Consider the following 22,945-nt stretch of genomic DNA (forward strand, 5'->3'; position numbering starts at 1 on the left):
ATAGTCCTTAAGTTTCATCATAAAAGTTTTCTATGATTTCCCTTGCGGATTGTATTTCCTATATTCACAAAATCTCCATGCAATTGTCATCAGAGTTGACAAGACAATTGACACCGTCTTCAACCAGAGGTTGCACAGACTCCCGAGTAGCACACTTCCACTACAATAAATTGCAGCAACTTGTGTATGACTGAAATAAGTCGAATAGAAGTTTCCACAACCGATTAGAGACAAGCGTGCTACTAGGGCTGAATATTTAACACTAGACAACCTACAACACACCACACTCAGTGGACCAGTAGGGAAATTTTCAGGTTGCCAAAATTTGCACCGGCTGGAGCGCGAATCGAACCCTCACTTCGTGGCACTAACAATACGCCTGAACGACCACGAAGCCCAAAAAGATAGATGGAACACTACTCAGAATTAGCTTGAAGTTCTCCTTTGATTTCACAAGGAATTCTTCTCACACTACACTGTGAACTATTTTCAGAATTACCTTAAAATTCCAATAATGTCCAACGTTAATGGCCTTTAATAATTAAATGAGTAAGTTTGGATTATTTTTAGAGGTTAAATCAATTGCAGTGATATTTTTAAAGTAACATGTTTAAACAATCTGGGAAAATCTGGAAGATATTTAAAAAATCTGGAAATATACGTGGTCTGTCTGTGTATCTGGCAAGACGACTAAAAATCTGGAAAATCCAGATAAGTCTGGAATACTGGCAACGCTCAACATAGCATAAAAACTGTAGCACAGAACAGAAGGAGAAGTGCAAACAAATCGGTGAATCAAAAAGTGTTCGTTTTTCTGCTCAACAAGCGATGTGTTGTGGTAGCGTTCCACACGGGCTTTCTATGTGCACTCACACTATCATAGCATGCTGCCTATCTTAACTGCAGGCAGAAGATGCCTTCTACCGCTAGGTGCGCTAGTGTTCGCAAATGACAAGTGGAGCCACTTTCTGATCCAAAGTTCCACTCCTGTGACTGTAGGCTAAAGTGCTGACACCACCAATGGTGGTGGCTTCACCAACTCTCCTTCTTGGCAGAGGATTGGTTGTAACAGGTTGTATTGGCTATCAAAAGCAACACCAAACGCACCAAGAAACGTTAATTCTAAAGAGGCTGAATTTATTATATTAACCCAATTCAGTCTCTTTAGTTAATTCTAGCGAGTTATTAACAAAAGAGAAAATCGAAGAAGAGAATCGATCATCGCGTTTACGCCCTTATGCATGCTTACTGTCGATTTAAATGGACCCTGGTATTATTACGATAGTACTATCAGAGATGATAAATAAAAATTATTGTGAGGGCCCACTTTGTGCGTTCTGTGCAGGCTTCCAAATTGTACAGCCTTCTCGCGACAGTTGGTTTATACACAGAAAAAAAGTTGTTGAATATTACATCCAAACTGCTGCAACCAGGTCAATCCATCGGTTGTGTAATATAACGTTGTACGATGTACATCGATTTTGCGAACAAAATTACATCCGAAGATACTACCAAAGCTGAGCTAAAAAGTTGAGCGCGTTTCTTCGGGACCTTCTATTCTTAGAGTTACCTCTATGGTATGACAGCCTCACTGTGGGCTGTCACTTATAGCTCAAGCTCAAGGCTGTCGTAGGAAAAAGAAAGCGGCAGCCGTTGGAATACTGTCATGAGGCGGTACTTTTGGTATGCCTGCCCTACACAGCAAAAAAATAATTTTGATATCACATCAAAGTGGATGCACTACAATCATGTCGAAAATTTCATGTAATTTTTATGACCACATAAATAAACAAATGCAGTAAAAGCAGCGTAATGTCAGTTCATGCATTGTATTAATGATAATTTTGTCCTTTTTAGCAAGTAATATTACACCATATTTTCGACATGATTGTAGTGCATCCACTTTGACGTGATATCAAAATTATTTTTTTGCTGTGTAATAAAAAAAAAATTCATGCCCGAACAATAACCCAAATGATTGAACTATTCCACAAATGGTTTGGATGATACCCTGAACACTTCGTTAAGCAAAATAACCATACAAATTTTATTAGGGTGATTCTGTGGCAATTGTGCTTGAAATGCAATGATATTTCAATGATGCCTAGAGTCCTCTAACGACCATTAAATTGAACCCTTTATATGTTTGTGGCTAATCAGTGATGACCTCGAAGAAAAAATCAAATTTAAAAAGTAGATGAACCTGTGCCTAGATGCACAAACGGAAGGTTGACGTAGGATCACGATTAGTTGGTACAAATGTTTTTGTGCTTAGTTCTTTTAGTTGTTTAAAACTTATATTTCAAATGATATTGATACCAACAGTTAGAGCAAACCCGTTGAGAAATTAAGAAAATCGATCATCGTAGTTAGACCCTTATGAGTATGAACGCTAGAGCATAGAGCATGACGTTTAATCGGCGCACACTAATGCACCATTTAAACTGAAGAAGTGCGAGCAAGAGAGAAACAGATTAGTGGGAAAACAAACCAAACAAAACATCCATTCATCCTGTGCTGGATAGAGAAAGACGATTAAACGTCAAAAATGTCTAGATAATACTGCACGCATTATACTGCCGTTATACGCATAACTGTCCCATGTTCTATGCAATCCTTATGCACCGTGGGACTCTTATGCGTATAACGGCAGTATACTAGCGTGAGTGTCGTCACTCTCTATGGGAATGGTAACGGTTCTTAACAACCCATTATTTGTACGGTTCACTTAAAAAAAAACCATAATACATAAGGTTAAAACTTTACCACATAAATGTTCATGTAAAGTTCTATAACCATTTCAGTTAAAGTTTAGCAGGGATTATAAACAATTTTTAAGGATTTTCGGTAAGGTCAAGTTCGAGTGTTTACGTGGATTTTTCTTGGGTAGATTTTCTCGATAATTTTTCAGGCTGCAGTGAGATGTAAACCACACTTCTGCACCTATTGTTATCACCGAGCTCCGACATGCTCTACTATCGGGAACTAGGGCTGGAACCAGTGTTACTACCTTTTCATGGAGTACGATTCGTAGATACGGGAAATGTCGGCTTAGGCAATACCTTAACCTATTATCGTCAGGAGGTAAAAAAAAAGTCCTAGAGCACTCAAATTTGGCCAATAGATACTCTGAAACACAATGATATTGTTTGTACCCCTCTGACGATAATAAAATAAGGTTTTGCCGTAGCCGTCATTTACCCTAGGTACATTTGTTTCCATTGCGCAAGTTTTGCAATTTAAGGGGAAGTTCACCGCTCCGAAAAAAATAATTACGTTTTGATTTTTCTAAAAATATTGGAAAAAGATATCAAAATTTTAAGAAAATCACATATTTTTTAATTTTTCAAAGAAAATTCACGTTCAAAAACATTTTTTATAAGTCATTATGGCATAAAGTTGGACTCAAAAAACCACAAAACATCAACTTTTCGGTTTTGCTGAGAGTCCAATTTTTTTTTTCATGATGAGATAGAAAAAAATTTACATGCAATTTTTGACAAAAATCTAAGGAACAAACTGATTTTCTTTGATTTTTGATATTTTTTCCCAATATTTTTAAAGAAATAAAAATTTACCGAAAATATTTTTTTATTTTCGGGCCGGCAAGCTTCCCCTTAACGACTATTTTCCAAAAACAGTCATTCCAAAAGAAAATTTAAAGTGATGAGCGGTGGTTGAGCCAAATTGTTTAAAACCCGTAGAATTTCTTCGGCACTAAAAAAAAATCCCAAAAAATCTGAAAAATCCGTAGAATTTTATGGTCGGTCCATAGATCCGTAGTAAATCTAAAAATCCGTAGGTTTACGGATAATCCCGTAGAACTAACCACACTGGCTGGAACTGATGATGGTGAAGGCAATTTGACTTTTGTGGACGAACATTTCCGCTGCTCTTCCTCTTCCTGTATTATGGAGGTATCACTGAGCTGCGCTTAGATCGACCGTCTTGCTAGAAAGCGCTGTTGGAGGCAAATTTACACATGGGCTGGAAAGTGATATCTATGCGAGAGAATATAGATTTTTCCCATCCGTCCGCTCTTCTGGTTGGTTCGTGAAATTTTCCTATTTTGTTCGTTAAATTTCTTAATTGTTTAACTATTTTCACTATTTGCACTATACACCAAAAATTTTACGGATAAATTCTCCGTCGAATGACATATTAAATGACATATTTCCCATTAATAGTTTTGAGAAATATGCGTTTGAAAAAATCCAGAAAGTAATGACGGTATTTAACGCCTTAGTTTCATTTCGTCAGAACGGATTAAATTTAATATGCTCAGATCACATCGATCGACCTGTCTATTAATGTCAACTTGACAGGAAGTGGCAACAGGCCAACAGTACAAGAGAAGCTTGCGTTAAGTAACGTAAATGTGCAATACGTCAAGCAAAATTCAGGAAAAACAAGCACCCTTTTTTGTTTAATTGTTCCTTATCAAATGTATATCAGGCATAACATTTGATAACGGCACAAAAGCATTTGTAAACAAACTCTCTAAGGCTCTTTACACGCGAACCAAAGTACACCCACGCAAACCAATACCACTTTCGGAACGATGATAGTTTCCCCTATCCGATGATGTCGTTGGTTTGCGTGGGCGTACTCTGGTTCGCGTGTAAAGGGCCTTAGAAAGTTTGTTTACAAATGCTTTTGTGCCGTTATCAAATGTTATGCCTGATATCTTATCATTGATTTCAAAACGGTGCATCTTCCGATTATGAGACGCATATTTACATAACCAGTGGATGACCAAGTCTCTTTCTCATCAATGCTTGGTAGTTATATGTTAGAGAGAGAGATCCGTCCTACAATCATCAGTCTATTGGCGTTGACGACTATCTCTGAGCCGGGACACTATCTTAACTCCAACAGTGTTTCTCTTTTACGTGTGTGTGAAAAATCAAAAAATCTCCCCTCCTTCACTTTCTCACGCAATCAAAATCATCACACTCATCAACCCCACTTTACAGAAGCAAGATACCTGGCACAGTGCCGTACGGTGTGCACCAAAAAACTTTAGCACGACGCAGTGTCGAGCCGGGAAGAAGTAAGAGTAATATTTTTGAACGGCGTGCGGTACCATGCGGTGTTTTGACAAGGCGGCGTGATATCCAAATTTGTTTTCAGGCAACCAATCTTAAAAAAATAGCTTAGTGCTATTAATATCCCTATCAAAATTCAAAATTTCTGTATCGCAGAGCCACACTTTGTGTTTTCACTGCAGGCGCACTCGAGAGCGCTCTTCAGTGAAAACACATATTTTGCATTTTCATAGGGAGATTAATAGCATTAAACTATTTTTTTACGATGGGTTTACTGAAAATTAACCTGGACTTTACGTTAGCATTCTACAATAAAAAGTAATGAAAAATCCCCAAAAAAAGCGATCCATCACTGCTGATGCTCTATGCGTAGGGAAGTGGAGACGAGATAGCGTTTTTAAATGATCTCGAACTATTTTCCTACAAACAACATTTCAACTGTTGCAATGCCACATCCTTTGGTTTGTAAATATACGACTGCGATCCTACAAACATCTTAAAGTTCATAAAAAGGGTGAAACCCTGTGAAACCTAACATATTTACGTGATGTGTTAAGGCACAAGTATGAACTGCACTTTAACTCAACGGACAACAACAAAATTAAATAGAGTACGTGTTCCAGTAATAGTGGTTTTCCTACAGTTGTGATGGGAAACCAGATATTTTATATAGGGTACATCTTCCCTATTATTATCTCAAATCTTATAAAAAGTGTTGTACATATTACTTACTTTTTGGTAGTCCTATTTTTCCGTTCTCTTTACTGAATATTGTATAATGTGAAATAACACCGTTTGCATGTTGTGGTTTTAACCAGGACACTAAGATAGAATCTGCAGTTAAGGTCAAGGCTTTGATTCCACCAGGATGATCTGGAACTAAAAATGTACAAATATATGCATGAATTACAGCAATAACGACAATATTAAGCAATCTGTTACCATCTTCCTCGGTGGTGCAGTAAACTGGAGCACTTGAGAGTCCATCGCCTGATAGTGTAAAGCTGAGAACTTGAATTGAATAATTCGTTGCTTTCATAAGAGCGTGCAGATACGTTTCCAAGTTTGATGTCCTTTTAATTTCATATGGAAGCAAAAACTCATCTGAAATTGAGAATTCCGACATGAAATTTGAGCAGTTTGCAAATATTTCATACCTACTATTTCTAGCCAATGGTCGGAATAACACCTTGTATCCTTGTAATACTCCGTTATGGAATTGAAGCTGTGGCTCATGCCATACAATTTTGATACTTTGAGATGATAAACTTTTACATGTAACATTTTGAGGGGGAGCTTCTGGAATGTCCTCTAAAGTAGTACCATACGTAATTGGGCTCCATGGACTTGCAGACATAGTATTGAATGTTCGTATCTTAACTGCATATCTGGTAAACTTCTTTAAATTTGAAATTGACATTTTTGTAGTGGCCCAGCCATTTGCAGAGAACGTTAAGTTTGTTGTGTTGTTGTCACCTATGTAGTTAATATTTTGTTTCTCTTCAACGCAACTTATTGTATATCCAAGAAGTTCTCCATTCCATGAGTTTTTATTAGGAATATTCCACGTTACAATCAATTCACTTCTACCACCAGGTTTTATTTTCAGGTTGCTTGGTGGTTCAGCGGGTGCTTCTTCTTGAGTTTTTACCACTATGGGATTGGTAAAGGATGAGCTTTCAATCTCGTTAATGGCTAACATCCTTATCATGTACTGAGTTGCTGGATGAAGTCCGATAACATAAGCTTGGTCTCGGGCAGAACTATCAGTGCTGTGAATGATGAAATATGTTTGTTTTTGTTTTATTATAGTCAGTTTAACTCTTTTTAAGTCATGCGAGACTTAACATTCAGTCAGCGGAGTAAAATTTCATCAGGCGTACTATGACTAAAATTAGTGGCGCAACTTTCATGCAAGCTAATCTTCGAACAATTTCGCAGCAAGTGAATCGTTTATCGCTTAAATATCATCAAAATTACAAGTTGTGCAACCATTCGGACGAAAGTTCAATTTCATTGTCCCCTGAGCCCCAGCAAGGTAGTTTAGTTGTACAAATTGATTTTGTATAGTTTTGGCACCGAATATGCGGGATCTTGCATGTAAATTTTGGCGCAAGACGGAAAACTTTTCTTTTTATAATTTTGTTCGTGCATTCTAACAATCTACCCTAATAAAACAATACCAAAAATACCGATGAAAGTGAAAAAATAGCCAAAAAGCCATTCCTTCACAAAAGTGGTTTGGGCCAGATCCTGTGTTAAGCAAATGAGCTGATTATTTTATGCACAAAGACTACTGAGGCATACAGAAAACAAATTATGGATGGAGAGAATTTGAGAATATTGCTGAAAATGGGACAGCCTAATGACCATCGACCTTTTTTCAAATACTTTTGAAGCAGCAATGCATCTGAAAAATTCGCTAAATTATAGATCAGTAGTTCTGGATGAGAACCTATCAAACTTTGTTTGAAGAGCCCATGAAAAATTCTGTTGGTCATATTAACCCACTGCGTGTTTTACACCATTTCCCCCTACGTAAATGATAAATCGATTGAGTGTCGGCGTCGACAACAACTCAAAGACAGCGAAAAATAAAAATGATCTAGCTCCCCTATTGACTGAAGACATGTTTCAACAGGAAGTAAGCACACAGCAAAAAAAAAATATAATATCGATCAACGTAATTCAAGCTGATGTATGAAATAATGATGTAATAACAAAAAGCAGATACAATATTACATCAATAGATGTAATTTTGTTCGCAAAATCGATGTACATCGTACAACTTAATATTACACCACCAGCGGAATGATCTCTGTGCATGCACCTGTTTGGATGTAATATTCAACAACTTTTTTTTCTGTGCACCGTATTCGACAAAATGTTATAACAGATGGAACAGTCTATATATAGCATTGGATTTTTTTACAGGAAGTGGACTGACACCGATGACTAATGCATCAATTGAAGAAGGTCGTAATAGACTTCGGGTTTAAGTATTATTCTGATATTTATATAGTGGAGTTTGTATCAGAGATTAAATTTAAAACACAAAACGAGTTCCTCAGCCATGTTAGTTCTGAATTGACCCGCGGGACACACACTCACAGACGGGAGCCCGCGAGAGCCCCGCGCGTAGGCGTGCACCCGGAGAAACGCATTGTGACAAACCAGCCCGAATCATCCCAGCCTTCCGAGACAATCCTTATCTCAAAGTTTTACGGAAGGATCTACTTTGCCGACTACCTTACATACATTAATTTATCGACTAGACTGACTAGAGACACTAAACCTTATTAAATAAACAAAATTTAAATTTAACAATCTTTGACAAACTGTTACAATGATCTCTGAAATTCTAAGAAGATTGCAGATCTTTTATGAAATTTTTTGAGCTGCAACTAAATTCCCTGAACTTTTACGAAGCTGGCTGAGCTTCTACTAAGTTTGCCAAAGTTTTACGACGGTCTCTGAACTTTTAAAAAATTCCCAGCATTTCTATGAAGTTTGACGAAGTGCCTCGAATAGCTACGGAATTCGCTGCACTTCTGCAAAGTTCGCAGCACTTCTCCCGAATTCGCTGCGGTTCTACGTTTTCGATTGATTTTCTGTGAAGTTTCACAAATTTTTCTCATAAATTACAAGTCCGTAACTACTACAAAGTTACTCAAACATCTAAAAACTTACCTAAACTTCTACAACGTTCCCACATCCATGAGTTTTCCCGTTTTTTTTAAAGTTTCATGAATTTCTACGAACCTCTCTACAAAGTTTCATGAATTTTTTTCCTTTATTTATAAGGCTTTCAGCCATTGGCTGGTTCGCCTCAGACATGTTTTATAAATGTCTGAATGAGGTTAAACAATAATCCTTGAAGGGAGCGACCCCGGCGTCCTGAGTTCAAATCTCACTCCCGGACAAGTCACGAATAACCCAAGAGCGTAAAAGTAACTATAGAAAATAATAATAATCCTTGAACTTCATGGAAGTTCTTCAAATGTATGCAAAATTCGCTTAATTTCTCGTTAGTTCGCTAAATTTCTTCAAAGTTGGATGGAGCTCTCCAAAGGTCACTCAACTTCTATAAAATGTTCAAAGCTTCTTTAAAATACGATGAACTTCTACAAAGTTCACAGAACCACTGCGAAGTTAATTGAAGTTTGCTAAGCTTCTACAAAGTTAGCAGAACTCCTAAATAATGTCCATCACTTCTTGAAAGTTTCCTAAACTTCTACGCATCTCCCTGAACTTATATGAAATTCCCTGAAGTTTTATTAAAGTTCATGAAGATCTATGAATATTCAAGAAAATCTAAAACTTTCCCTGAACTGATACGAAGTTCTCCGATGCACTATGAAGATTCCTTTAATGTCACTTCCGTTTTGTCATTCAGTTTAATAAATTAGACATATTGAACACATTCCCCCACATAAAAATTTTGAAATCGGAGTCATTGATCTTGATGATTTTCAAGATGGCAACGAGAAGCCAAGTTTTGAAGGTCTTTCGAATCCATTTTAACATTCCATTTTTGCCTTCATTCGCAAGACGAAATAAATTCAATGGCGTTTCAATGTGTTTGTACGAAATTAAAACCTGTAGGCCATTGTGACGTTTTATCAAATCCTACGCTGTTCCATATGATAGATAATTTAGAAGTCATCTTTAGTAGAAATATTTAATTTTTATGTTCAAAACCGTTAGAAAAGACAGGATGTGCTTAGAAGACGGAAATTAGATCTAATCCCTATTAACAATAATAATAACAGGTAGAATACAGTAAAACGAAGAAAAAGTAAACTAGTTACGAGAAGTTACATTGGTTAGTTTTAAATTGCGGTAGAAATGTTAGTTACTTACTTTTGCACATCGTTTATTTTAGATAGGGTCAAATTAACGACGGATGGATTTTCCCACGATGTTTCTAATTTGGATCCAACATAATCTTTAACTATACGTAACGGCTGGTATTGGACCAGATAGCTGAGTACTGGACACATTCCGTCATAGGGCCGTTTCCAAGATAGTTTTATTCTTCTACTTCCGACTTCTAATACTTCTAAATCAGATGGCGCGTCAGGCCTTTCCTGCACAGCAAGATGTATCACATGTTCACTAGTTCCATACGAATTATCCGCAGAACATATATATTTTCCAGAATCAAACCTTTCCGTATGACTTATAGATAATTGAGAGCGAACACCGTTGTCTACTTTCATTTGAACAATACTATACCTAAAATGAAATGTTTCATAAGCATTATCACTTCAAATATCACTAGAAATTAATATACCTATAAGTATTGAAGTCTATCCGAGAGTCCATATGCGACCAAACGATATCAATAGGGTCATCACCTAAGGCTAAACATTCTAGAGTAATTGTGTCTCCACGTCGTGAAGTCATGTTTTTCACCGGTATATCGAAATGAGCGGCTACGTTTACATCAATGTGAATGATTTTGGAAAGGTCAGTTCCGACTCCATTTGAAGCCTCGCACATGTAATATCCTGCAAATTATCACTGAAATAAATTGATTTTGCCTTAACTTAATATAATGTGAAATACCAGCATCGGATGGCGTTGCGTAGTTAACACTGAGAGTGTTGTTTTTCGATGGTATCGAATGGAATTGCTTAGACATCTTCCCTTGATCCCTTAACCATGTTATACGAGGTTGGGGAAATCCTTCAGCATCACATGGAACTAAAATAGTGTTTCCCAAGATCACAGATAAGTCGTTTGGTTCCCGTTTCCATGTAGGAGGAACTTGAACAAGAAGTTCGGCAGTGTAATTCACTTGTGCCGCAGCGTTGAGAGCAAAACACGTGTATTTTCCACTATGTTTGGCCGAAATTTCTTTCAGAATCAGTAATGTAAAAAATTCTTCTTTTTTCTCTGTAACTTGTAAACCGGGTTGAATCATCATGTCATCTTTTTTCCAGCTAAAGTAAATCGGAATGTCGCCGGACGATACCGAACACGTTAACTGAGCTCTACCGCCTACCTTGACATGTTTAGGAAACGAAAAAGGCTCGATTACGGGTGGACCTGAAAATAAAATGCTTACATTGAGGAGCGTGTTTTTTATAGATTGTATTTTTGATTTGTTTTAAAGGATAGGTAAATAAATAAAAAAAAAATAAGGCCAGTTCGGAAAATGTATTAATCTACCTTCCACATGTCGAGTTAATCTTTCCTCATATTGTTATATAGCTCTGTGTATTATTATCCTTCTCGCATTGTTTTTAGCTACAAGAGCACAGCGACGCTCCAGTGAAAAAAGGAAATACTTCTGAAAGAAGTGTCTAGGGAAAGATTCTAACAGAGGCTATCCTTTTCTCACCTAACAGTTTGAAATTGTTTTCATTTTACGAGCTCTCAACAGATTGTGATGCAACAGCTTTCATTCGATCGGTAATTGTTTATACACACAGAGTTTGGAATATCAAAGTTGGCAATTTTTTAGAGTTTTTAGCATTTTTTGCTTTAACTGGAAACTCCGTAAATCGCATAATCCTTGATCTGTCAAAACGTACCGGTACCGGTCAGTAAATATTTCTGCCTTTTTTAGTAATTTATTTGATTCTTTACTTTTTTAATTGAGTTTTTCAGTATCTTTTTGCAGTATTTTGACGAAAAAGTCAGTAAAAGCAACCGGTGGAAACTAACGATTTTAAATTGGCTCACTACTTGACTAGCCTATTGGTCCCAAGCAAATCGATTAACGTATCCCATTCCAGTCGAAATTCTAGTTGAAATTCTAGTACTACACTATGTTTGTTTTGATTCGCCATGAAAGTTTGACAGATAAAATGAGGGGTTCGTAGATTTTCCTATGTTTCGAGAGGTGCATCGATTAGCATGGGACCGAAAATAGTACTAGAGCTGAGCCAAAAAATTGAGCACGTTTCTTCGGGACCTACTAGCATAGAGGTAACTCTAAGACTAGAAGGTTCCGAAGAAACGTGCTCAACTTTTTGGCTCAGCTCTGGTACTCTCTTCGGTCCCAAGAAAATCGATCCACCCCTCGAAACATAGGAAATTCCACTAACCCCTAATTTTATCTGTCAAACTTTCATAGCGAATCAAAACAAACATTGTGTAATACTAGAAATTCGACTAGAATGGGGCACGTTAATCGTTTGCTTGGGACCAATAGGCAAGTCAAGTAGTGAGCCAATTTAAAACCGTTAGTTTTGTATTGATTGTTGCTACTAGTCTTAGAGTTACCTCTATGGTAAAAGTCAATGGACTTATTTGGGTTTATTAGTGACTGAACAAAGTAGTTCACTTTCATTCCGTATCGATCGCAGAGCCGGTTAACAAGGTTCCGGTCTCGTCACAAGATATTCAGTTTTACTTGTAATTTTTTCCACCCACGTGGTTTTTTTCACATCACAGTGCACATGTGACTAGCGTGCGTGTCTCAAAAGCACCGAAATTCGGTGAACCCTTTTATTTTGAAGTGTCCAACTCTACTGGCTGAATGTTCATCATCACCATCATCGTCATTACTATCTACTTCACCATTGTCTGCACACACAAGTAGCAGCAAACGACTATCTACCTGATGCGGTTATTGACTAAACCGGCTTAAGTATAATATGATAGTTTTTTTTTCGATTTCCTTGCTATTGAATAGTAAAAGCAGCCTAGTGGAACGTGTTCTCAAACTGCGTGTAGAAGCACTGAATTATGATGTGGCACGCACTTTTTACTGTTAGGTATAACATCTACATCCCTTCTCGAGATGTAGAGATAGAATGTGTGGTCTCCGACGCGAATCTGACTGTCGAGGAATTTGTTGGTTCAGTTTTCCCAAACTTTGTCAAAGTTGATGATGCTTTTTCCAAGGGGTTATCAAACTGATGCTTTTTCCAAGGGGTGGCTATCAAATACGAACAATCGTCGCCTACCTCGCATAACTGGTTCCAAACGTAAACAAGCCATAAGAAACCTACAGGGTTTGTTTACATTTGGAACCAATATCATACACGGCGAATGAGAACGACTCAAATTTGAGTTTAGATCACTCATAATCGCCAAAAATGCAGGAACTCAGCGATGAGTTAATTTGCCTCATGTTTTCCCAGGTTTTTCCAGGGAAAAAATCCCGGATTTGAGAAAAGTAAAGATTGGATTCACTCAGTCTATTGGTATTACTCCGCGACTGAATAAAATTTTCGTCAATTTCCTCATTTTCCGGCAGATTTTTTAGGTTTTCCACAGGAAACCATGAGACAAATTTAACTCATCGCTGCGTTCCTGCACTTTTGGCGATTATGAGTTAACTAAACTCAAATTTGGGTCGTTCTCAATCGTCATGTACAGGCATGATCAGTAGGCTGATTTGACAGCACGTCCCACCCCAGGCTTTTTCCGATGCGCTTGTTTGTACAGAGGGTATATAATTGTACCGACTGCAAAAGGCTGGGACACTCGGCCAGCCATTGCAGCAACAAAACTTGTAGTGGCAAATCAAGCTGAACATTGCATTAGGTCCTAAGTAACATTGATCGATTCTCTTCGTCGACTTTCTCTTTCGTTAATAACTTGAGCATATAACCATAGAGGTAACTCTAAGACTAGAAGGTCCCGAAATAACGTGCTCAACTTTTTGGCTCAGCTCTGGTACTCTCTTCGGTCCCAAGCTAATCGATTCACCCCTCGAAACATAAGAAAAACCAATAACCCCTCATTTTATCTGTCAAACTTTCATAGCGAATCAAAACAAACATTGCGTAGTACTAGAATTTCGACTAGAATGGGGTACGCTAATCGTTTGCTTGGGACCAATAGGCTAGTCAAGTAGGGAGCCAATTTCAAATCGTTAGTTTCGTATTGATTGTTGATATAACCGTGTTTTATGTGTTTGTCATGCTAGATAAAAGCTTCTTTTAGCGATCTGTGTGCTGAAAACACCTGGGAATGTCTTTACATGGCCGTGAGGATGCAAAGAGAAAGTCGACGAAGAGAATCTGTCAATGTTACTTAAAGGGTGTACCGTTTCGAATCTTCTATTCATTCATTTATTTCGTCAAACCAGTGTAGACTACATTCAATGATTATTCAGTCCGCATCGTGCTCTCTTGCCGTGCGGATCTATTTCTACCTTGTTCAACTCCTCTTATTCCTCTTCGATCCTTGTTTGGACCCTACCCGAGGTAATCCTTCTTGGATATCGATTTGGAAAATTCTTCTTCGATCCTTCAGATTCTTATAGTAATCTGCTTGGAAGTCGATTTGGATAATCGCATAATCGCACTTTTCAGTGCTCAACCTGTAAAAATTTTCTACTTTGTTCAACTCCTCTTATTCCTCTTCGATCCTTGTTTGGACCCTACCCGAGGTAATCCTTCTTGGATATCGATTTGGAAAATTCCTCTTCGATCCTTCAGATTCTTATAGTAATCTGCTTGGAAGTCGATTTGGATAAAAAATTTACTGCCGCCATGGCGCCTAAACGCAAAAGAAAGGGGCAAACTCTTGACCCCCCTTCTGAAGAAATTAATTTGAGTAATCAATTTGATTTGCTCACGGATGATGAGAATGATCCATCATCCAAGAAAAATTCTAGTAAACTTTCCCGGCTTAATGCCAAGAAGGAAAAGATTCCCCCTATTGTGATAACCACTACCGATTTCCATGCTCTTCGCATGGAACTTTTGAATTTCGTGAAAGTTAAGTTTTCACTACAAATTGGACGTCGGGGTGAATGCCATGTATTGGCTGAAACCTTGGACGGATTTAAATGTCTTCTCAAGTATCTTACTGAGAAGAAGCACAAATTTTTTACTTACGACACCAAAACTGAACGTGTGTTCAAGGTTGTCATGAAAGGACTGCCCAGTGGTGAATCCCTGGATCAGATCAAAGATGAACTGGCAAAATTACTTGGAGTTGTGCCACTCCAAGTAATCAAAATGAAAATGAAATCCCGTCCTGGCGATTCGCGCAACGGGATTTCTAATGATTTTTATTTAGTTCACTTCAAGTCTAGTGAACTAAACAACCTTAAGGCCTTAGAAAAAGCTAGCCTTATGCTCCATGTCCGAGTGAAGTGGGAACACTTCAGGAAGACTGGAGGAAATTTCCAAAACCTCACTCAGTGCCGTAAGTGCCAGGGATGGGGTCACGGAACTAAAAATTGCTACATGCCAGCTAAATGCATGAATTGTGGTGATTCCTCTCACGCAAAGGACGACTGTCCTGTGAAGGAAGATCCTAAGAAATTTAAATGTTCAAATTGTGGTGAAAACCACAAATCCAATTTTTGGGAATGTAAGACTCGCAAAGCGATCCTACAATCTCGTTCTAACCGACAGGTAAGAAACGCTCCACGTTTCCGACCAGGTACAAATTCCTCTGCTGTTAACAACGGTCAGCGAGGAACAAATTCTACATTCGTACCCGTAGGTACAAATATCACCCCTGCTTCAAATGTTTCATCTGTACCTACTCCCCTCGCTGCTAACAATGTTCAGCGAGTTAATGGAGCTACCTATGCTGCTATTGCAGTGGGTAGAAATCAAAATACTAACCAACGTTCTAACGGAAATTTTGACAATTTTGACTTAGGAAGCATTACTGCCCCTAAAATGGAATTTTTACAGAATTCATTAATTGACATGATTTCTGATATGCTTAAATCTAACTCCATGTTTGATGCTATTCAAACTGGAGTAAAATTTGCTAATAATATTGTCATGACTTTAAAATTCAGTAATGGATTTTAAAGCATTAAACATTTTAAATTGGAATGCTCGATCTCTTAAAGATAATGAAGACGAGCTATTTAATTTTTTGAGAGTTCATAACGTGCATATTGCCGTTATAACTGAAACGTTCCTTAAACCTGACCATAAGGTTAAGAAGGACGCAAATTACTTGATTTATAGAAATGATCGTCTTGATGGACCCTGTGGTGGCGTTGCCATCATTATTCATAGACGAATCAAGCATAAAATTCTTTCTTCATTTGAAACCAAAGTTTTTGAAACTTTGGGAGTTTCTGTTGAAACAAAATTTGGACAACTTACGTTTATAGCTGCCTATTTGCCATTCCAATGCGTAGGCCAGCAAAAGAATTTTCTCAAGGGTGACCTCCAGAAACTTACCCGTCATAGGTCTAAATTCTTCATTATTGGTGATTTTAATGCAAAACACCGCTCATGGAATAATGCTCAAAGCAATTCCAATGGTAATATTCTGTTTGATGATTGTTCTGCAGGTTATTACACTATTCAATATCCAAACAGTCCAACATGCTTTTCTTCTGCAAGAAATCCCTCAACTATTGATTTAGTCTTAACTGATTCATGTCAACTTTGTAGCCAATTGGTTACCCATGCTGACTTCGGTTCTGATCACCTTCCAGTAACTTTTGAAATATCTCAAGAAATAATTTCTAATCCCAACAGCTCTACTTTCAATTACCATAGGGCTGATTGGGAGCAATATCGAACATTTATGGAATATAACTTCGATCCAAACATTCCTTTGCAAACCAAAGATGAAATTAATTATGCTCTTGAATCTCTGACTACTTCTATAGTTGAAGCAAGAGCTGCCTCAGTACCAAAATGCGAGGTTAAATTCGATTCAATTATAATAGACGATGATCTTCAGCTCTTGATCCGTCTTAAAAATGTCCGTAGGAGACAATTTCAAAGAACACGCGATCCTGCCATGAAAGTTATCTGGCGGGATTTGCAAAAACAAATTAAAAAGCGATTCTCTGCCCTGAGGAACAAAACTTTTGAAAATAATGTTTCTAAATTAGACCCGAGTTCCAAACCCTTTTGGAAACTCACAAAAATTTTGAAAAAACCTCAAAAGCCAATTCCAGCGCTTAAAGAAGGTGGTAAAATTTTGATCACAAATTTGGAAAAAGCTCAGAAACTTGATTTTCGGAATATTTTCTCTCGGGAAAATATTTTTGATGATTCCTGGGGGTCTGATTTGGACGAAGTAAGGTCTATAACTAAAAAATTTCAAAATATGAAAGCTCCAGGTGATGATGGAATTTTCTATATCCTCATCAAAAAACTCCCAGAGAGTACCTTGTCTTTCCTGGTAAAATTATTTAACAGATGTTTCCATTTGGCATACTTTCCTGATAAATGGAAAAATGCAAAAGTTGTTCCAATTTTGAAGCCGGATAAAAATCCAGCTGAAGCTTCTAGCTACCGTCCAATAAGTTTGCTTTCTTCAATAAGTAAACTTTTTGAAAAAATAATTTTGAATAAAATGATGCTTCACATCAATACGAACTCAATTTTTGCAGATGAGCAGTTTGGATTTCGCCATGGGCATTCAACTACTCATCAACTCTTGAGAGTTACCAATTTAATTCGTTCAAACAAATCTGAAGGCCACTCAACTGGAGTTGCTCTTCTAGACATAGAAAAAGCATTCGACAGTGTTTGGCATGAAGGTTTGATTGCTAAATTGAAAAAGTTTAATTTTCCACTTTACATTATGAAATTAGTTCAAAATTATTTAACTGACAGAACTCTGCAGGTAAATTATCAAAATTCCAAATCTAATCGACTACCTGTTAGAGCAGGAGTTCCTCAGGGTAGCATTCTTGGGCCTATATTGTATAACATTTTCACTTCGGACCTCCCTGATTTGCCTCAGGGTTGCCACAAATCTTTGTTCGCTGATGACACAGGCATTTCCGCTAAAGGAAGAAGTCTTCGTGTTATTTGCAGCAGACTTCAGAAAAGTTTAGATATTTTCTCTTCTTATTTACAAAAATGGAAGATTTCTCCCAACGCTTCCAAAACTCAACTTATAATATTTCCACATAAGCCCAGGGCTTCCTTTTTGAAACCTAGTAGTAGTCACATAGTCACTATGAACGGAGTTCCAATTTCCTGGTCAAACCAAGTGAAATATCTTGGATTAATACTTGACCATAAATTAACTTTTAAAGATCACATTGAGGGCATTCAAGCCAAATGTAACAAATATATAAAATGTTTGTATCCTCTTATTAACAGGAAATCCAAACTTTGCCTGACGAATAAACTTCTAATATTTAAACAAGTTTTTAGACCGGCCATGCTTTACGCTGTGCCAATATGGTCTAGTTGTTGCACTACCAGGAAAAAAGCACTTCAAAGGATTCAGAACAAAATTCTGAAGATGATTTTGAAGTTGCCTCCCTGGTACAGTACTACCGAAGTACATAGAATTTCGAATGTTGAGACTTTAGCACAAATGTCCAACAAAATAATTAATAATTTCCGGCAAAAATCGTTACAATCCTCAATTGCAACGATTAATTCCCTTTATACTTAGATAAGATTTAGTTTTAGTTATTTAGTTTTAAGCTATCAATTGTTATACTGACATGCAGGTTTAAAAAACCTGTTTAAAATACTGAATTGCCAAGACAGGAACAATGTAAAAACACTTAGATAAATATCATAACAATTAAGGCTGGTAAGTTACTGTAGTAACTGGAGCACCTAGGTTAAAAATGAAATGTAATTTATTTTGAATTTGGAACAAATAAAGAGTTAAAAAAAAAAAAAAAATTCAATGATTATTACAATGTTTACTTACATACTATGCATTAATTTTATTCTGTTTTAGCTTAGTTTTTATTTGCTGCTTGGACATAGTGATGTCAATAGTTCTGCAATGCAAATTATATAGGCGCATCATTCCATTTATTGGGCTATTTTTTTCATTGTTTGTTCAGTGAGATATTTTAGAAAATAAGTTCCGTGTTCTAAGATATCGACAAGGTGCGTAAAAGTTTAATTGTGCGAGAATTTCTGCGGAATCTATGCGAAATGCAGTCCAATTCAATTTACGTAAAGCATATAAAAGGAATTGTTTTTGGACGGATTCTATGCGTTCTTCGTGTATGTAAATGTATGGATTCCATACTAGGTTGCAGTATTGCAGAATTGGCATCATTTTCATTGTTACATACATGAATTCAGTTTTATTTAAGCATATTTTCATTGTTGCATTCATAAAACAGTAATATTATAAATTAAAATAATGTTTGGATTTATCCTAACGAACAATAATAAATTCCGCGTCAATTCCATATAATGCCATTGATTGACTATCCTACTGGTAAATTTGTATAATAATCTTAATACGAATGTTATGACATTCTTCTGCAAAAATACTAATGTTTACTGATTTCATCAATGAAGCAAGTTTTAAAGAAACATGTTCGTGGTGATTCGCAAAACTGGTTACATTGTCTCGGAAGATTCTTTCGAGCGTAACAAATAGACAAGTTCAGTGACATATACCAATGATTCTCCTGTGTAATCCTTAAGTACAGTGTACTTTGTAAAGCCCTTCAAATATGGACACTCACTAATACATGGTGAAAAGCATGCCTCACAAACAGTATAATTTTTGGTATCGCTTCTGAGTATGTATCCTGCAATATTGTACACTTGTTACGTTTGGAATTATCGAACACACGGTAATTAAAAATTTCATCCGAATACTCGAACTCCACATGATCCAACTGCAACACCAGGGGAGATTTAGTTTTTAAGATTATTAGTAATGAAATATTATTTGATAAATTTACCAGATTATTATCTTCCGATTTTGAGTTTGAGTCCGCTTGACTCGTGGTTGATTTCATTTTACGGATATCTTCCGTCAAGTCTGGTTCATATGAAGATGATAGAATTTCAGCCATGAATTGAGACACTGAAAGCAACTTAAGATTATTCTTAAATTGTAAAGCTGTGGGATGTTTTTGCTTAAACAGTAGCATCGAAAAAAAATTTCTCCCCGCAATCCTGCGTGAACCTTGCTTTGCAGAGATAGGAATACTGCTCGCTTACTAAGAATTGAGTTTGTGCACAGAATGGTAGATGCTTGCCAAGGTTTCCATCTCTTGCTTTCACCAACCTTACAACCATAGGGTTAACTATCCCATTTCCGGCCTATTAAGCATAACCCGCACTTAGTATTTCTTAATCCACTTCAGTTTAGCTTCAAACGGAATATTATTATTACTGATGGCTTCCAAATTTATTTACCTTTCCGTACGTACCGTAAGATTTGAAAACAAGAAACCAATCGTTGAGATATTGTCAAAAGTCCAACACTGCTTCTTGACGCCAAACTCGGCCTACGGATTTTAAACTCGGCCTAACGCATTGAAACGCAATTGAAACGCCATTGAATTTACTTCGGCCTATCGGATGAAGATAAAAATTGTTTCGGTCGGAGCGCTTCTTTTGTTTTTGGGAATAATGGGTGCAAACCTTCATACCACGCGTCCGCATTGACTTCGTTCGGTAGCTTATTAACTAAAGTATCATACCAAACGCATAATTGACTTGTTAACTCTGAAATCATGGATTTATTTGAAGTTTTCTGCTCGATAGGCCCAAAATGGGCGATTAGGCCGAAGTAGTTCTCTACCCTATATAAAAATTCTGTATGACTTTAGAAAACCTATTGCTTGGTTGTAAGTGTCAGTATTAGACCACTCCGGTGGCAGAAACGTCATCCACCAACATTTTACTTGAAGCCAAAGTTGTTGGTTCTTTGGCTCGATTATCATGCTCCGTCCACATAGATGTTTGATTTGTTGCACGGCAAAATAATCGTGATAAATATTCAACAAGCGCGTACATGTAGGATTTAAATATTTTTTATATTAATTTATAAATTAAGCAAGCTAATCATGAAAGATTCAAGTTTCATTAATGATTATTCACATAAGATTTTTTAACGCATACGTGTCGTCAATGCACATATAAACATAGCATAAAAACTGTAGGCTACAGTGCTAACACCACCAATGGTGCAACGCTCCTTCTTGGTAGAGGATTGTATTATACCTTGTACAGACATACAAAGTTCACTGTTGTACTACCGTTGTACTACTTTAAGCTAGTACCACAAATTGTACGTTTTGAGGTACTGGATTAAAGAAGAACAACGGTACTAATTTGTATGTCTGTCTGTGGTATTAGACACGCTGAGGAACAGCTCACATTTTAAAGTCATCAACTTGAACAATTTCCACACAAACTCGATGAAAAACGCTGAAGTCAGAAGTCCCGAACTGTTCAATTCCGCGCTCATGAAGCGTAGGGCAGCTTATACATCATGGTTTACTAATTTGTAAGAATTACACACCTTCATTGCGTCTAGTTTGTTTCCGTTCATGAAATCAACTTCTCTGAACGTCAGTCGAGACGCCATTTCCAAACTTTTGCCTTTTTTCAAACTCTACACACTTTTTCAAATGAAAAATATTGGCGACGTTAGAGGTTAAGCCGTTTTCGGTAACAATCTCATCAGGAAAGTAAATAAAACGGTTTCAACCCATCCTTGCACGCAGCTTTTAAAAACATGGGTGGCGTCTGGCAAAATTTCGATTTTATCGGCACTTAATCAAAATTGAACTTATCAAAATTGTTCCACATGCGGATGTTGTTGGGTCCACAATCTGTGGTGACAAAGTGCACCTTGAGTCCTACGGTTTCTGCGCTCTGAATGACGTCGATGACCAGCGTTTTCAAAAAATCTCAGGAATGGTGTTTCCAGTGAAGTGATACGCCACGACTTGTTTCCATCTACTGTGAACTACTACTCACATCAGGATGAGGCCATGAGTCGCTTTTCTGGTTTGCCCAGTGATTGTCGTGTTACCAAACATTTTTTTAAATTATTATTACAGTATGAAAAACTTTGGTCAATAGCCATTTCATCAAAGACCACACCACAGTCACGATCTGCTAGAGACATACACTGAACTTTTCTTTTCAACAGCCCAAACACTTCGTGGAGGATGCCAGTATCGAAATGCACATCCTGCAAGTACTTCTTGTGGGTACGAATCGATGGAATTGGGTAATGTTTCTTGTTTCGAAGAAAATTGTACCCATTAACCCCGCAAGCAAATCGTTAATCGACTATAATAGCCTCATCAGACCATCGCTGCACTTGTTTCAGATCACCTCGCAAAAGCCTGACCTGTTCTGGGTTGAACAGTTTTGATTCTGCCCCTGCAGGCTTTGAGTTTGTCCGCCTGAGTTTTTGTCGAAGCTGTTTTATAGTTTTGATGTGACAGTGTTTCTGCTGACGTAGACAACGAATAGTTCGGATGAGACTAATAGCGAATTCGTTTATTATTCAGTTCCAACCTGGATCGGGTATCAAGATTGGGTCTGCTTGTTTTCTGACAAACGTCAGTTTGCTCGTTTGTTTTTAAAACCTAGCTCAGGTTGAGGTTCACACTGACAAAAAGTTCGGTTTCGCACTGGGTTGGAACTGGTGTTAAACCCGATAATAAACGAATTCGCTATAAGAAATTAGAAAATATTCAAGTGTTTTACTTATTATCTATGACAGTCTCATAGAAAATTTTGTTATTTACATAGGTTTTGAAGATCTGGATAGCTTTTCATCTCGGATTGATGACTCTGTGTTTCCATTAGACGTAGTCATCGTTGATCCGATAGTTTCCTGTGAACTGCAGGAGAGCGCAAATTGTTTTTTTTTCTGTCAACTGTTTTCAATGAACCACATACTTCCGTTATATTGCCATTATAATCCTAAAAAATAGTTACAATTAAACAAGATGCATCTGAGGAAAATAGCTTATTATACGTATGGTGATATCTGCACCATCACACAGAGAAGAACTTAAATCTGGAACGTTTATAAACTTTGGAACGACATAAACAAAGCAGAAATTCATATGAGAGTGAACTGTCAGTTCTACTGTGATCTGTCAAAAGTTCTTGGTAAACAAAAAAGTCAGCTGATCGCAAGTGTCTCGTGGACAGCCATTATCATTTTGTAACCGGGCTGCTAGTTTCACTGTTTTCCTCTTGGCGTGACTCATACACCGACTCTACCCTAGGCTGGTTCGTCTC

At 37.3% G+C, this 22,945-nt stretch overlaps 1 protein-coding gene across 1 annotated transcript in view; it reads right to left on the reverse strand.

Moving 5' to 3' along the window:
• Dscam3 (Down syndrome cell adhesion molecule 3) overlaps window positions 1-22,945 on the reverse strand; it is a 138,252-nt gene that overhangs the window by 21,912 nt on the left and 93,395 nt on the right. Inside the window, exons 14-19 of the mRNA XM_065221604.1 lie at window positions 10,620-11,102; window positions 10,345-10,561; window positions 9,912-10,286; window positions 6,210-6,820; window positions 5,991-6,152; window positions 5,781-5,927 (exon numbers count right to left, since the gene is read on the reverse strand). Coding sequence (XP_065077676.1) covers window positions 5,781-5,927; window positions 5,991-6,152; window positions 6,210-6,820; window positions 9,912-10,286; window positions 10,345-10,561; window positions 10,620-11,102 — 1,995 coding nt within the window. The remainder of the gene's footprint in view (window positions 1-5,780; window positions 5,928-5,990; window positions 6,153-6,209; window positions 6,821-9,911; window positions 10,287-10,344; window positions 10,562-10,619; window positions 11,103-22,945) is intronic.

This window comes from Ochlerotatus camptorhynchus, unplaced genomic scaffold (genome assembly GCF_037179485.1).
Source record: "Ochlerotatus camptorhynchus isolate MF236.1 unplaced genomic scaffold, CSIRO-AGI_Acam_v1.1 ptg000145l, whole genome shotgun sequence".
Classification (NCBI taxonomy): Eukaryota; Metazoa; Arthropoda; class Insecta; order Diptera; family Culicidae; genus Ochlerotatus; species Ochlerotatus camptorhynchus.